The following is a 15360-nucleotide window of genomic DNA, read 5'->3' as shown; positions in this document are numbered from 1 at the left end:
GTATGTTTCTGTTGGCTACATTATTAACAACACAAAACCATAGGTGAAAAATGAAGTTGTGCTTGATGTTAATTATAAGTTTTTTTAAAAACATTTTTTGTTGCCCTGCCAATATTTATCCAACTGCTCTTCCCTTTGGGATTGCATTTGTCTTTGCTATGTTCCACAACAGAATGTAATGTAGAGTTGAAATTGCACCCTGCAAGTCATGCCCCTTTTGCATAGCTACTAGCACATTTCAGATAGTGAAATCCAGCACACAGACCTCTAGTGCTGTTTTTACCTACCTACAAGGTAGCACAGCTGTGATGCTGTCAGTGTACAGTTTGCATCTTTTTCCTGTGAACAGAGTATGTTCTGATTTCCTCCCACAAGCCAAAAGACGTATAGGTTCTTCTTGTGTATGGAGTGCACAGCCTAAAGTTGCTGGACAACTTGTTCTATTTGATCTTTTGTTTGAGTATTTGGGTTGATTGCATTAGTTGAAACAAGGTGGACCACGTGAAGGTTGCACCCACCCCACGTATAGGTTGATGGGTTATTTAGCCAAAGTAGATGAATGGTAGATTCTGGGGAAGTACATGCCTATACGCCAGGGCCTTTTTACAATGTTTAGAGGACTCGTATAATTCCTCACCTTTTCTTTCTGTTGGAAGTTACTTTTTCCGGTTTCACTGAGAGAAAACTTTAAAAACAACCAAAAAAATATGAAAATTATTTATTGTAATAGAAAGCTCAATCTCTCGCCTCCCTTGCAATGTTTCCAGTTTACTCCCCTCCTCAGCTGTGCTCGTGGGCGCCTTGCTTTTGGTAGGCTGAATTCTTGAATTATGTTGCCTTTTCTTTTCTTCCCTTTTTTCCGACTTCTGCCTGATTACTGACCAGAGCACACATCCCAAATACAAACATCATTTGGGAAATTTAACAAAGAACAGTGCATATAAAATACCTGACAATCAGCAATCAGTCACAGAGAGTAAAGGTGTGAATGGAGAATAGTTACAGCCAAAATAATGCCTTGATTCATGCTAGGGATTTAGTTCAGAAGCATATGTGTAGTCTAAGGGATGGATGGTAAGAGCATGGTAGAATATAGAGATGTGGAGCAGAAGACTCACTTATGGGGGACATACTTGTGAAATTGAAATTGTTGGCCACAAGATATCAACATGAGGGAAAATGGAAGGGGCTTGGCAAAAGGTGCAGATTCAGGTCATGGGGAAAATAGAGCAAGATACAAGTTGTTGGAATATTACCTCAGGGACTGGAGTAAGAGACCAGGGGAACGGCGAGGGTCTTTGGGGGCAAGGACGTGGGCCTCAAGTAAAAGGGATGATACCCTGTGGGAGATGATTGGCAGGGCTCGTACAGTCCTTGAAAGTCCTGGAGTTTGAAACACTTGTTTTCAAGACCTTGGCATTTACATATTTCCTTGAAAATTCACTTTTAATTTTAAAAGTATTCATGCAGAGTAATGTGGCGTTTTTTCATTGTTTATCATGCGTATTTCTATTAAAAGTCGGGAAACATTGTTAGAAATGTTTGCTAACGGCGTACCCTGTAGGCGGGAGGGGAGGACCACTGAGGAACACTAGGACCCAGCAGTCAGACCACATGCTGTCTGCATGAGAGGTTGTGGGCCTGGTGCTGAGGTGGAGAGTGAGTGCGTATGGGAGGGGTGTGTGTAACCGTACACTATTTTGTCATGTTGTTAAATTGAGTATATGTCTTATTGTATTAGTTATACATTGGGATGGAGTGATAGGCTATAATCTTGTTTGACCCTCTTGGGAGACTAGCTTGCCTGAAAGCAAAACTTGAAATGATGCCCCTGTTTGACAGCTGACACCTAAAAAATTAGCACTGCAACACTGGGTAGTGCGAACTTACACGGCAGTTTGTCGTAGGCTATCAAGTTGAGGGTTTCAATGAAACTTTGAAATCAAAAAAGTAGTTCCATCCTTCTCATTAATGTGGTTGCATAAACTTTTATGATTTTGTTGGATAAACTTGATTGATGGCTATATGTTTTGTTTTGAATGTCTTCCATTTGTTTTAGTTAAGTTCTTTTTTTGAGTTCATTACATTTATAAAACTGACATTTCTTGGCAAAAAATGTGCCAAATATATAATGTGGCCCTAATGCTAAAAAGTTTGGAGGCCCTTGTAAGGTATAATTAAAAAATAATACAGTATAAATTAAGGGTAAACATTAAGGAAATGGTGTCATTTTAAGGCATAATTATCAAAAATGTCATGTCTCTAATTAGAGTAAACAAGCAAGGAACAGGTATGTTACAAGTAGTTGTAATATAAAATATTTTCAATATAACAAGTGTAAACAAGCAAGGAGTTGGTGTCATTTTAAGGTATGATTATCACAGATTTTCTGTGTAAATTAAGTGACAAGCAAGTAAAACATGTTATTTTAAGGTACAATTAAAATAAATTACAGTATAAATTAAGGGTAAACAGGCAAGAAAACTCATTTCAGGGTACAATTGACAGAAAATTTCTGCCCCTGGACCCCCACCTGTTCCTATTTTTTTCCTGTCTCATGCCTGATGACGACAGAAGTCGGTGCAACAGGCCTGTAGTCATTAAGACCAGCAATCCTTGTGTTTTGGGGTACAGGGACAATAGTGGAGACTTTGGAGCAGGCAGGGACTGGTTGAAAAGCAAAGTTTTCCATTATCATGGTTTCAGATTGAACAACTAACGTGAGAAAATTGACCATCAGTACTCTACGAACATACATAAGTTAACCATCTTGTGTGTACTAATTATTATGCAATCTGGACTAATGGATTGACGGATTATCTTCTCAGATTTCCCTGAAAATCAGTGTCTGTATAACAGAGCACACAAGTAACACAACAGAAAACAAGGTCTCAACTCTAAATTCCAATAGGATTTGACAATAATCAAAACTTCGAAGGACCTTTGAGTTGAAAATAGATATTTTTGCTGTGTACTTTGTACCAGAGGTGTGTAAAACATGATTTTCAATCAAATCTGAGATGGTGTCCAACCGACCTTATTTAGTTTGATACAGAATCCAATCATCCAATACCAAACAATTTATATCTCCGATTAACCAGCAATGTTTGCTGGATTTTGGTCCTTGAAAGTACTAAAGTGTACGAACCCTGGATTGGGGTCTATGGGGGCAGAGGTAAGAGCTTATGGGGAAAGGGACAAGTGCAGTGAACATATTTTCCATTATTAAATATAAAACATCTGCAAATGCTTGAAATTTGAAATAAAATAGATGTTGGAAACCGAGGTCAGCCAGCGAGAGAAACGGTTAACATTTCATGTTAGCTTTTCAGCAGAACCATTCTAAAGAAAGATCAAAGATCACAAATGTGAGTTTCTCTCTCCGCAGATGGTTTTCCTGACCTAGCAACATGTTTTAGTTTGTTACCACTTTGCTTTAGTAGTGAAGTAAATAATCCTTTGGTAGACACAAAAGTAACTCAGTGGGTCAGGCAGCATTTCTGGGAAGAAGGAATGGGTGACGTTTCGGGTTGAGACCCTTCTTCAGACTGTCTCGACCTTAAACATCTCACTCATTCCTTCTCTCCAGAGATGCTGCTTGATCTGCTGAGTTACTCCAGCATTTTGTGTCTACCTTCAATTTAAACCAGCATCTGCAGTTCTCTCCTACACATAAATAATCCTTTGCACAGGTCTGGCCAAAGAAATACTAAAATGCTCACTCACCCATTGGCAGGGCTTGGGGTGACATTTCTCTGTCCTGAAGCTTCACTTCCCGCTGTACATTAAAATAGCAAGGTCTTGTGGTTAGAGTCTTACACCTTTTGTCTTAAAATTAATTCTGGAATTCCTTAGGATCATTAGTCAGACAGATGCCCCCTCCTCCCCGCGACTTCCCACCTGAGGCTGAAGGGCCCGTTTCTGTCCTGTCTATGACCTCTCCCACTCGGACAAATAGCAAGCTCCACATGGGTCTTAAGCTGTTTTTGAATGGGAAAACTGCTGTGCAGACCTCGGGATTGGAGTTAAGAAAAGTGACTGACACCCCTCACACTCGCCCAATACATGGTAATAACTGCAGAATGCCTAAAATAGGCAGATACAGGAGAATTGGATGTACAGCCTCCCCACTCACAGAAAGTCAGACAAACTCCTTTCCTACGCAGTTGGGCAGATGTCCCACAGTCAGACATGTCTCCCACTCACAGACTGAAGGTCTTCCAACTACCTCTCTTACGAAGAATCAAATAAAGGCCCCGCTCATTCACAGTTTGGCAGTCATCCTTCCCAGTTACACACAGACAGGTGTTCTTCCCACCCCCAAACAGTCATAGTTACTCAAACCCCTGGCGCCAAAGGGTCTCTTTGACCATTGTTTATGGGCTGCAAACTGGTATGCCGTGTATGACCTGAGATTCTGTGTACCATTATGTCAGGCATGACAGCACATCTTATTGTGGCGCAGAAGACAATTTAGCCCATTTTGTCCATGCTAGCTTCCAAATGAGCACAGACCAGAGGGTAGGACCACTCAAGGATAAATAAGAAATAAGGGATTTTATGTCTGGAGATAGGACTTATTTGGGATAGTCGGCACACATTGTGCGAGGGAGGTCATGTTTTACAAATTTTATTATGCTATTTTGAGGAGGTGATCCCTCAAGAAGATTAATGATTGTTGAGAACAGTGCTGTGGACAGTAGAGGTGAGGATTGTTATTCCAATGAGGTCTGTGACCAGAGAGTTCCACAAGGATCAGTGCTGGGATCTCTTGTTTGTGATATCTATATAAATGACTGGTTCAAAAATGTATAAAATTGTAGGTCGGCTGATTAGTAAGTTTGCTGACAACAAAGATTAGTGGAATTGTGGACAATGAGGAAGGTTGCCAAATGAGCTGGATTGGGCTCTTAAAGATAGTGGAGTCAGGGAATATGGGGAAAAGGCAGGAACGGGGTACTGATTGGGGATGATCAGCCATGATCACATTGAATGGCTCAAAGGATAACAGTAGGACATAGATAAGTTGGAGAAATGGCAGATGGGGCTTAAATTAGACAAGTGTGAGATTTTGCCCTTTGGGATTTCAAATGTAAGAATAAATTATAGGCAGGAACCTAAAGAGCATTGATCCACAAACCTACACGAAACAATATGCAGCCGTAAATTTAACTGACCAGCATGTCCTTCGAAGAAACTGCAGCACCCATGTGGTCACAGGGAGTACAAAAGCACATGAACACTAGCGGTGGGATACCAGCACAGCTGGGCTATAGTGCTGCCACCAATAAGGCCATCCCCTCTGTGGTGGCGGACTGTTGGCACCAGCTATGGGGAGAGATGGTGATCGTGCTGACCCTTGCCCTCTTGCTGCCGCGTATTTAACTGGATGCCCATAGGCAAGAATGGTGCTCGCCTGTATCCAATGCTCTGCTGTAAGTAGCAAAAACACGCCTGGTGCACACAGGGTTTGTGGAAAGGTGAAGGTGCCCCCAGAATGGTGTAAGCAGTAACATCTCATTTTGAAGAGGTCAATGGTGGAGTTAGCCAAGCTTCCTTGCTACTGTGGATTTCATCGGATCAGCACTCAGTCACAGTGGTTGGAAACCGTACAGATGAAATGTTGTATTACTCCCATCTCTCAACCCCCTAAAACCTTCCATCACATAATGTAGCCACTGTGAAAACTACCATGGATCATCAGATACTCATACGGTTCCTGGATATCTGGTGCTGTCCATGGGGAATGTTCCTCTGGTTATCTATGAGTTGAGGGAGTGGCAGACCCCCCCCCCCCCCCCCCCACAGCCCCAGGTTCTGAAGTGGACACAAAAGTGGAATATACAGTAAGTACAGCACCCATGGGGTCAGTCTGTGCTGATGAAAACATTGAAGACCTGTGTTCAGGAGTATACATCACCAGCAACCTCAGTAATACACAAAGTACAAACAGCAGTGTTAAGTACATATAAATGAATTAATTCTAAACTGGGAGCCCAAAGGGGTCCAGTTTTACAGTGAATCTCACCTGTCTCTGAATGTGCGTCATGCTCTACAGGGATCAGCATTTGTATTCCTTTGGCTAATGTGAATCTGAGAATCGGGACATCCTCTAAAAAAATGTAAACGGAAAATTTACTAATTCTAGTCAATAAATCTAGCAAATGCAGAAGAAATATATTGGATCTCTGTGAATGATAAGATTTCATTTAAATTGATTGATTTTTGAATCACCATTGCAAGATTTGGTGTTAAATGATCAGTGATTGAATCTGACAAAGGCTTGGGTAAGACAAATTAAAATTATCTGCACATACAAAGGTAATATACATTTGTGTTAACGCAATCGTTATCAAAACTGATACTGATATTAGACGATATTATTGTGTTTGGTGCTGGGCAGATTGCAACCCTACCAGTGATGTTTATTAGGATTTAATCCTACAAATGTATTTCATCAAGACTTTCTAATGAAAGATAAGAGAGAAGTTAATCTTCAACCAGCGTAAATCTCTCCCTAATTTAAAATCATGAGATTAAATTCCAGTCCGCTGTAACCTCTCCAAGCCCTTCTTCCCACCAAATCCACACCAACCGGTTACTGTATCTGTTCACACTAGTTCTATGTATATCTGTGTATATGTATTTCTCTTTGCACGGGTGCTGCCTGATTTGCTGGGATTATCCAGTATTTTCTGATTTTATATCAGATTTACAACATCTGCATTTCTTTTGAAATTCACATACAAACTGTGTGTAAATTTCATAAGTTCCGCTTAAGAAAACTGGAATCGTAGTAGCAAACCAAGGGTGGCAAGAGTGAATCGATTGATGGAAAAACCTAAAGTCACTAAGCCAAAAGGCTACATTATGAACACTGAAGGTAGTAGTACACTAGATTGGAAGAAGTGCAAACAAATCAATGTTTTGGTCCCTGGATGGTGGGAGGAAAGAGGTAAAAGGGCAAGTGTTGCAAATAGAGCGATTCCTTAAAAATACAGTAAGATGTGGGAGGTGCATGGTTGTGAAATCTGGCTATATTAATGAACTGTTTGAAAATTGACTATTTTTCCAAAAGCAGAAACCCGTTCACAATGTTGCCTTCTTATGCTGCAGAAACCAAACTTAGATTGGGTGGTGACTTTACGGATCACCTGCACTCAATCTGCAGGGGTGACTTTGACCTTACTGTTTCGTGCCACTTTAGTTCACAACGATGTTGTGCATATAAAAAGGTGCTGGTTTGCATGTTGTTTCTTGCTGTTGGTGTCTTTTGCGGATCATCATCATCATCGGCACACACACCCCCATCCACATTAACGGGACGGAGGTGGAACGTGTTTCTAGCTTCAGGTTCCTGGGAGTCAACATCTCCGATGACGTCTCTTGGACCCACAATACCTCTACTCCGATCAAGAAGGCTCATCAGTGTCTCTTCTTCCTGAGGAGACTGAAGAAGGTCCATCTGTCTCCTCAGATCCTGGTGAACTTCTACCGCTGCACCATCAAGAGCATCCTTACCAACTGCATCACAGTATGGTATGGCAACTGCTCTGTCTCCGACCGGAAGGCATTGCAGAGGGTGGTGAAAATTGCCCAACGCATCACCGGTTCCTCGCTCCCCTCCATTGAGTCTGTCCAAAGCAAGCGCTGTCTGCGGAGGGCGCTCAGCATCGCCAAGGACTGCTCTCACCCCAACCATGGACTGTTTACCCTCCTACCATCCGGGAGGCACTACAGGTCTCTCCGTTGCCGAACCAGCAGGTCGAGGAACAGCTTCTTTCTGGCGGCTGTCACTCTACTCAATAACGTACCTCGGTGACTGCCAATCACCACCCCCCCCCTCGGACACTTATTATTATTTATTCACATCGTTTGCTATGTCGCTCTTCCGGGGAGATGCTAAATGCATTTTGTTGTCTCTGTACTGTACACTGACAATGACAATTAAAGTTGAATCTGAATCTGAATCTGATATAAGCTGCTTAAAATGTTTAAGGGCCTGACTGGCTAATTTAATTAATACATTTTATTTCTTAATTTCTAATAAACATTTTGCAACATTAAACATTCCAAGAGTGTGAAAATCAAAATTTTAACTAGAGGTGCCAGGACGCCGTAGTGGTGCTTTCCATGACAAATAAAGCACTGGTTCTCAATCCAACTCTTATTCCTCCGCTGCCACAGTCAGAGTGAACATATACTAGAAGAACATCATATCTTTCTAGGTACAGGTATTATGCGATCCTCTGGAATGAACAACTTCACATAAATTATCTTGTCAGGTTGCATTATTATCATTACATCTCTTTCTCTGTCCATTTTTTTAATGGTGAGTCCTCGTGCTACCCATCTCTTTTGTCTTGCACTTCCCAACCCAACTGCTAGTCAAGCTGTAAACCCTCCACTCTTCCCACAGTTCTGAAGAGGGGTCCGTGACCATAACGTTGACTGGTTTCTCCTTCCACAGATGCTGCTTGACTGGGCGAGCTGAGTTTAGTTTATTGTCACGTGTACCGAGGTACAGTGAAAAGCTTCTGTCGTGTGCTAACCAGTTTTTCCAATATTTATATTTCATAGCTCTCAGAATGTATATTTATAATGACATAGCATTTTTGCATGCTTTGGTGTTAATTGTGACCCTGTGAATTTTGCATTTTTACTTCAGTCACCATTTGCAAAGTTTCCTTTTGTCTTTTAAGATTCCCCTTTGATGAAAATGGTACCTAATTAGTTTGCGCCTGAGCAAATTGCAAAGTGCTGGAGGAACTCAGCGGGTTAAGCAGCATCTGTGGTGGGAAATAGACAGACAATGTTTTGTGTAGGTGCTGTTCTTCAAACTCAGTCACTCTCTCTTTAATTATTCATCCAACTCCCTAATGTCTCCATCCATGGTCTCCTGCACTGTTGGTATGAAGCCCAATGTAAGCTCAATGATCAATAGTTCATGTTTAAGAAGGAACTGCAGATGTTGAAAAAATTGAAGGTAGACAAAAGTGCTGGAGAAACTCAGCGGGTGCAGCAGCATCTATGGAGCGAAGGAAATAGGCAACGTTTCGGGCCGAAACCCTTCTTCCGACTGATGGTTCATCTTCTCTCTGGACACGCTGCAGGCTTCCAGAAAGAGATCTAATTTTAGAAAGAAGATAGGAATGCCGGAGTTACGTGAAGTTAGAGAAATCAACACTCATACCACTGGGCTGTAAGCTGCCCAAGCAAAATATGAGATGTTGTTGCTCTAATTTTAGAAAAACAGATTGCTTGTTCTGTCTGTACCAGAAACAATTCTGCTGCAGGTTGCTGCACTTTTTTTTACCATCTCAATGGACACTGCCGAACTTTTCCAGCATTTTACATCTGATGTTAGGTTTCAGTAACAACTCTAACCTGCATTTCACACTTCTCTCTTGATAACAGCTCCCATTAATCTATCAACCAGATGGCTCAGCAATCAGTATAAGCACATCAGCAAACCTGACCTCATGCTATTCACGGTAATCCCTTTGCTCCAACCACCCCTATCTCTCTGCAACTTAAAATTAACTTGCTTTCTCTCTTGAAGACACAAGGGACAGCAGATGGTAGAATCTTTAGCAAAAATTAAAATGCTGGAGGTACTCAGCAGGTCAAGCGGCGTCTGTGGAGGGAATGGACAGATGATATTTCAGGTCGTGAACCTTCTACAGACCCAAAATGCTACTGTCATTCCCTCCGCAGATGCTGCCTGACCTGCTGAGTCCTTCAAGCACTTTACTTAATGCTTTCTCGCTTTCCCAGTTATACTGATGGGTCTCCAACCTGAAACCTTCTGCTTTTCTCTCTGCATATATTGTCCGACCTGCTGACAGTTTTCAGCATTTTCTGTGTTTATTTCAAATTTCTAACCTCCCATTTTTCAATACCTTAACTATTTTTGAAGTCGATCCACATTAACCATACAAGTTGTTTCTTAGAGCAAAAATATATTTTACTTTAATAACATTATCTATTTTGGTTACAAATGAAACCACAGCTTGTTTTCTAATTTTCTTTCAAACAAGAAGCGACCAATAATAGCTTCTTATTTTAATGTATACTATGCTTAAGAACACTATCTGATTGCAATTATTTTAAGACATTTTGGGATCAGAACCCCATATAAAATTGAGTCTGGATCCAAAAAGTTCCTCAAATAACAAATGCATTGAAAAATAAACTAATTTGTACAGCAATGCAGATTTCTTGCTCACTGCCAATTTTATACTCAACCTTTAAATGTTTCCAAATCAAATGACTAAAAAGTCAACATTTTCAGAATTTTTTCCTGCTTGAACGAATTACCATCAAACACATCAAAAGAGATGCAATATAATCTAGACATAATATACATCTCCATGTACACAACAACAGACACTCCAGAGGCAAGAAAGGCATGAATTACATATATGTAAAATTTCATCACTCAAAAGGAGACGGTAATGATGCTGGCACTCAGAACAATCAAATTCTTCTCCCGATTCTCTATAACCATTCTCTCGTGCATGCCTTAAACAACTCCCTGCCCCCTGATTTTCCCCACAAGCCACCTACACACCAGAGGCAATTTATAGGGGCCAATCAATCTAACACAGACATCCAGGACAGACAAAGACTTGATCACCTGTAAAGCTCAGCTCTCTTTAAACTGCCGCCTTTAAACATTCCCTCTCAGATGTGCTGCATGGTTTAAATATAAAGTAAAGCTTCCACTTTCTGAAAAAATATCGTTCCAAAAAATGTGCTCAACATAAATGTAAAGCTCCCACAAAACGTTCCTATCAAACATAGACAGAGGTGGTAAAACATTGGATCGGCACAACACATAGCTCCTTCTATGCTATCCCATCCAATATCACGAGGCTGGGTATGACAGAGCAAAGAAGGGAGGGACTACCTGTCCTGTTAATCATTCCCAAGGCAGAACTACATGTGTTAACGTTGAATGTTGGAGACCCCTCTCTATGACAACAATTATTTCAGAGGAAATACAGTTGGCGAGCAATTGAAGCCCAAGTTGGAAATATCATTTGGTTTAAGTGATCTTGGTATTTTCCGATTGACACTTTGCCCATTCCTTACCTCCTGGAAACAAAGGGTTTATATGAGTAAAACGATATTCAACAGATGGCTTAAAATAATTTGGCTCAACGTACTCCTTTCTCCATTGTCGTGTGGGTCGGCCGAATATTTTTAAGGCATTTTTGATACAGAATCTGTGGGAAAGGCGAGAGGAACATCATTGTGATTGGGGTTGGATAATTATAAAAGCATCACTCCAATTTACATTTATATTGAAAACAGAAAATGTGGGAAACACTGAGCAGAACCTTAAAGTCATCAACCTGAAATGTAAACTATTTCTGTTACCACCATGGTATCTGACGCTGAGTATTTCCACCATTTATTGTTTTTGTTTCAAGTTAAGTTACGTCGGGTTTACTGTCATATGCAGAGGTACATTGAAGTACATAGCAAAAGGATTTGAGTATCGGAGCACGGAGGTTCTACTGCAGTTGTACAGGGTATTGGTGAGACCAGGGTATTGGTGAGACTATTGCGTACAGTTTTGGTCTCCAGATCTGAGGAAAGACATTCTTGCTATAGAGGGAGTACAAAGAAGGTTCACCAGACTGATTCCTGGGATGTCAGGACTTTCATATGAAGAAAGACTGGATGGACTCGACTTGTACTCGCTAGAATTTAGAAGATTGAGGGGGGTTCTTATAGAAACTTACAAAATTCTTAATGGGTTGGACACGTTAGATGCAGGAAGATTGTTCTCGATGTTGGGGAAGTCCAGGACAAGGGGTCACAGTTTAAGGATAAAGGGGAAATCCTTTAGGACCAAGATGAGAAAAACAATTTTCACACTGGTGAATCTCTGGAACTCTCTGCCACAGAAGGTAGTTGAGGCCAGTTCATTGGCTATATTTAAGAGTGAGTTAGATGTGGCCCTTGTGGCTAAGGGGATCAGGGGGTATGGAGAGAAGGCAGGTACGGGATACTGAGTTGGATAATCAGCCATGATCATATTGAATGGCGGTGCAGGCTCGAAGGGCCGAATGGCCTACTCCTGCACCTGTTTTCTATGTTTCTAAAAGTGGAATGAGAACTTTGCTTGCAGCAACATCAGAGACTCTGACAACATAAAAAGAAAAATTACATATGAATTCTGCAAAGATTGTGCGAAAAAAACCAAGGTATTTGTGCAAAAATACACAATTAGAAAACAAGTCCATGGTCGAGGTGATCCGTGGTGTTCAATTGCGGAGGTAGGATTAGGGTTGTGCAGGTCGGTTCCTGAACCTGGTGGTGTGTAACTTCAGGCTTCTATACCTCCTGCTTGGTGGTAACAGCAAGAACAGGGTGACATGAATGGTGGGAATCATTGGTGATAGTTGCTACTTCCTTGAGGCAGTGCCTCATGTAGATGCTTCCAATGGTGGGGAGGTTACCCGGACGTGGCACCGACAGACAAGAAGCCGAAGCCAAAGAACGGAATGGAAACAAAGCCGAAACGTTAATAAACTGAAAGTCCGAAGACGAAACGCCCTCTAACCGAAAGGGCGGGACGCCTAAATCCCAAGGAACCGAAAAGCTGCGTTGCCTAAAAGCAAACTTACCGAATGGCCGCTCTGTCGAAACTCCACCTACCCCAAAGGCGGCGTCGCCTACAGGCCAAAGGACCGACTGCCGCTCAACAGAATAGTCCAATAACGGACTTGATGTTGCCGGGGGGGGCGGGACTTGTCAGCGATTGGTCCAGACCCACGCATCCATCACATCACTGTGAAGGCATGAACATTGTCCCAAACATCCACTCCACCTGACCCGCAGCCCGCGGAGGGTGGCCGTGGGAGAGTGGGGGCTGTCCCGAGGAATGAACACCTTCGGCTGCTTACAACTTGGTGCTTGGGTTCAGACTGCCCAGTCACCTATGGCTTGTGTGGGAAAATGAACACCACGCTGCCATCTCCCCCTTCTCTCTCCCCTCTTCTCTCTCTATCTCCCCCCTCTACCTTCTCTCTCTCCTCCGTCTCCACCCCTAGATGACCTGTCCCACCTAGCCCCAGAGGGGAGACGGGAGCGTGGTGTTCATTTTCCCACACAAGCCATAGGTGACTGGGCAATCTGAACCCATGCACCAAGTTGGCCGAAGGTGTGCATCGCTCAGGACAGTGCCCACTCTCCCACGTCCACCCTCCGCGGGCTGTGGGTCGGGTGGAGCGGAGGTTTGGGACAATGTTCATGCCTTCACATTGATGTGATGGACGCGGGGGTCTGGACCAATCGCTGACATGTCCCGGCAACATCAAGTCCGTTATTGGACTTTTCTGTTGAGCGGCAGTTGGTCCTTTGGCCTGTAGGCGACGCCGACTTTCGGGTAGGTGGCGTTTCGACAGAGCGGCCATTCGGTAAGTTTGCCTTTAGGCGACGCAGCTTTTCGGTTCCTTGGGTTTTAGGCGTCCCGCCCTTTCGGTTAGTTTGCATTTAGGTGTCCCATCCTTTCGGTTAGTAGGCGTTTCGTCTTCAGACTCTTTCGGTTTATTGTCGTTTCGGCCTCGTTTCCATTCCGTTCTTTGGCTTCGACTTCTTTGCTTCGGCCTCTCGTCCGTCGGCGGCATGTCCGCACACGGGTCGTGAGGGCTGCACATGTGATGGACCGGGTTAAGTCACCACTCTCTGCAACGACTTGCGTACTTGTGCGTTGGAAATTCCATATCAGGCCAAGATGCAATCTTGTTAGAGTATTCGGTGACATGCTGAATTTCTTTAAACTTTGAAGAACATAGAGGTGCCAGCATGCCTTCTTCCTAATAACATCTGTGCTCTGGGGCTAGGTGGGACAGGTCATCTGAGATGTTAACCAACAACCAGGAATTTTAGCTCCCAATGCGCTCCACCCCCAATGAAAACTGGAGTGCGGTCTCCCGACTTCCTCTTTCTGAAGTCAATGATCATTTCCTTCGCATTGTTGACGTTCAGTGGGAGGTTGTCATGGTAACATCTAGTCTGGTTTTTCCAGCTCTCCCACATGGTGACATATCACAGTCTGTGATTTGGCCAATAACAGTGGTGCCCACAATGGCATTGGAAATGTGCTTAGCCTTACTAGCTGGGTGTAAGGAGGGAGGGTCAGCAGACAACCTTGTTGATGGTCAGTAATGAGATGATGTTACCAATCTGCTCTGATTGAGGGAGATAAGAAAGCTCAGGTCTCAGAGCTTGGTGATGAGCTTCGAGGGGATGATAGTGTTGAATGCCGAGGTGTAGTCGATGAAGACACCCTAATGGATGTGCTCCTGTTATCTAGATGGTCCAGAGTGGTGTGGCAGCAACTAGTGATCCCGTTCTGGCAAAATGCAAATAGAAGCAGATCTGGATAATTTCTGAGACAGGAGTTGGTTTGTGCCATAACCTACCTCTCCAAGCACTTAATTACAGTGGATATAAATGCAACGGTATGGTAGTAATTGAAGCAGGTCAGAACTTTAGTCTGCAGAAGGTTGACAATGTCCTTGAATACTCCAGCCAGTTGGTCCGCACAGGTCTTTAGCTCTTTAGCTCTTGACCAGGTATGAAGGACTTCAATGATCCTGGAACACTGGCCTTATCAGTCTGACCAAGCAGGGTGATAATGCTCAGTGCAATCTTGGGGCTAACCTTCTCCAGAAGTGTAAGAGAGGAAGGATCACACTCATGCGTGCGTTGTGAAACAAGCTGGGTTCCAGCGCTCCGTATCGCATCCCCATAATCACTCGATCTTTCTCGTACTCTGAAATATTCACCTGTCCAAGGAGAGAGGCAAGAATGAGTACTGCAGAGAATTACATTTCTGTTGCTTTCTACTTCAAAGTGGCCGCACCTTCTAGCCCACTAATTATCATGAAATATAATTATCAAGCAAATAAATATAATTATCAAGCAAATAAAAAGACGGTAATCATGTATTTTTACAGAGGTGGCAGCCTGGCACCAACTCGCCCTGACTCTCCCAAAACTCTGGGCCTTCACACTCACTCACACAGACTCACCCCCACACCCACCCACCCACTCACACACCCACTCCAGAGCGGTCCCTCCACCGGCCGTCCTCGACTAGACCGCCCACCTACAGACCACCACGAGGCCGAGATGGCCACCATGAGAAGCAGCAACAACATCCACCGTCTCTCTGACCCTCTCCGCCTTCCCGGCCAAACCCAGACCCAGAGTTGGATCACCGAAACTGTCGCCCGTGGCTGCTGACTCTCATCGCCTCCTCGGCGACCTTCACTGACTCCCCGGACACCAATACCGCTGCTGCCGACCCATATCTCTACACACGGGCCTTCACCAGCG

At 43.3% G+C, this 15360-nt stretch overlaps 1 protein-coding gene across 5 annotated transcripts in view; it reads right to left on the bottom strand.

Moving 5' to 3' along the window:
• The window catches only part of LOC129701070 (regulator of G-protein signaling protein-like), a 67834-nt gene that overhangs the window by 5387 nt on the left and 47087 nt on the right, over positions 1–15360 (bottom strand). For 2 of the 5 annotated variants that reach the window (XM_055642023.1, XM_055642024.1), the window contains exons 19-23: positions 14683–14807; positions 11098–11231; positions 6029–6112; positions 3727–3778; positions 550–877 (exon numbers count right to left, since the gene is read on the bottom strand). In XM_055642023.1, coding sequence (XP_055497998.1) covers positions 829–877; positions 3727–3778; positions 6029–6112; positions 11098–11231; positions 14683–14807 — 444 coding nt within the window. In that variant the 3' untranslated portion in view covers positions 550–828. Of the gene's footprint in view, positions 1–549; positions 878–3726; positions 3779–6028; positions 6113–11097; positions 11232–14682; positions 14808–15360 lie in introns of those variants that run through there. The other 3 variants (XR_008724147.1, XR_008724148.1, XM_055642025.1) reach the window with 3 other exon arrangements.

This window comes from Leucoraja erinacea, chromosome 10, assembly GCF_028641065.1.
Source record: "Leucoraja erinacea ecotype New England chromosome 10, Leri_hhj_1, whole genome shotgun sequence".
NCBI lineage: Eukaryota > Metazoa > Chordata > Chondrichthyes > Rajiformes > Rajidae > Leucoraja > Leucoraja erinaceus.
This window is presented reverse-complemented; position numbering and strand designations above follow the sequence as displayed.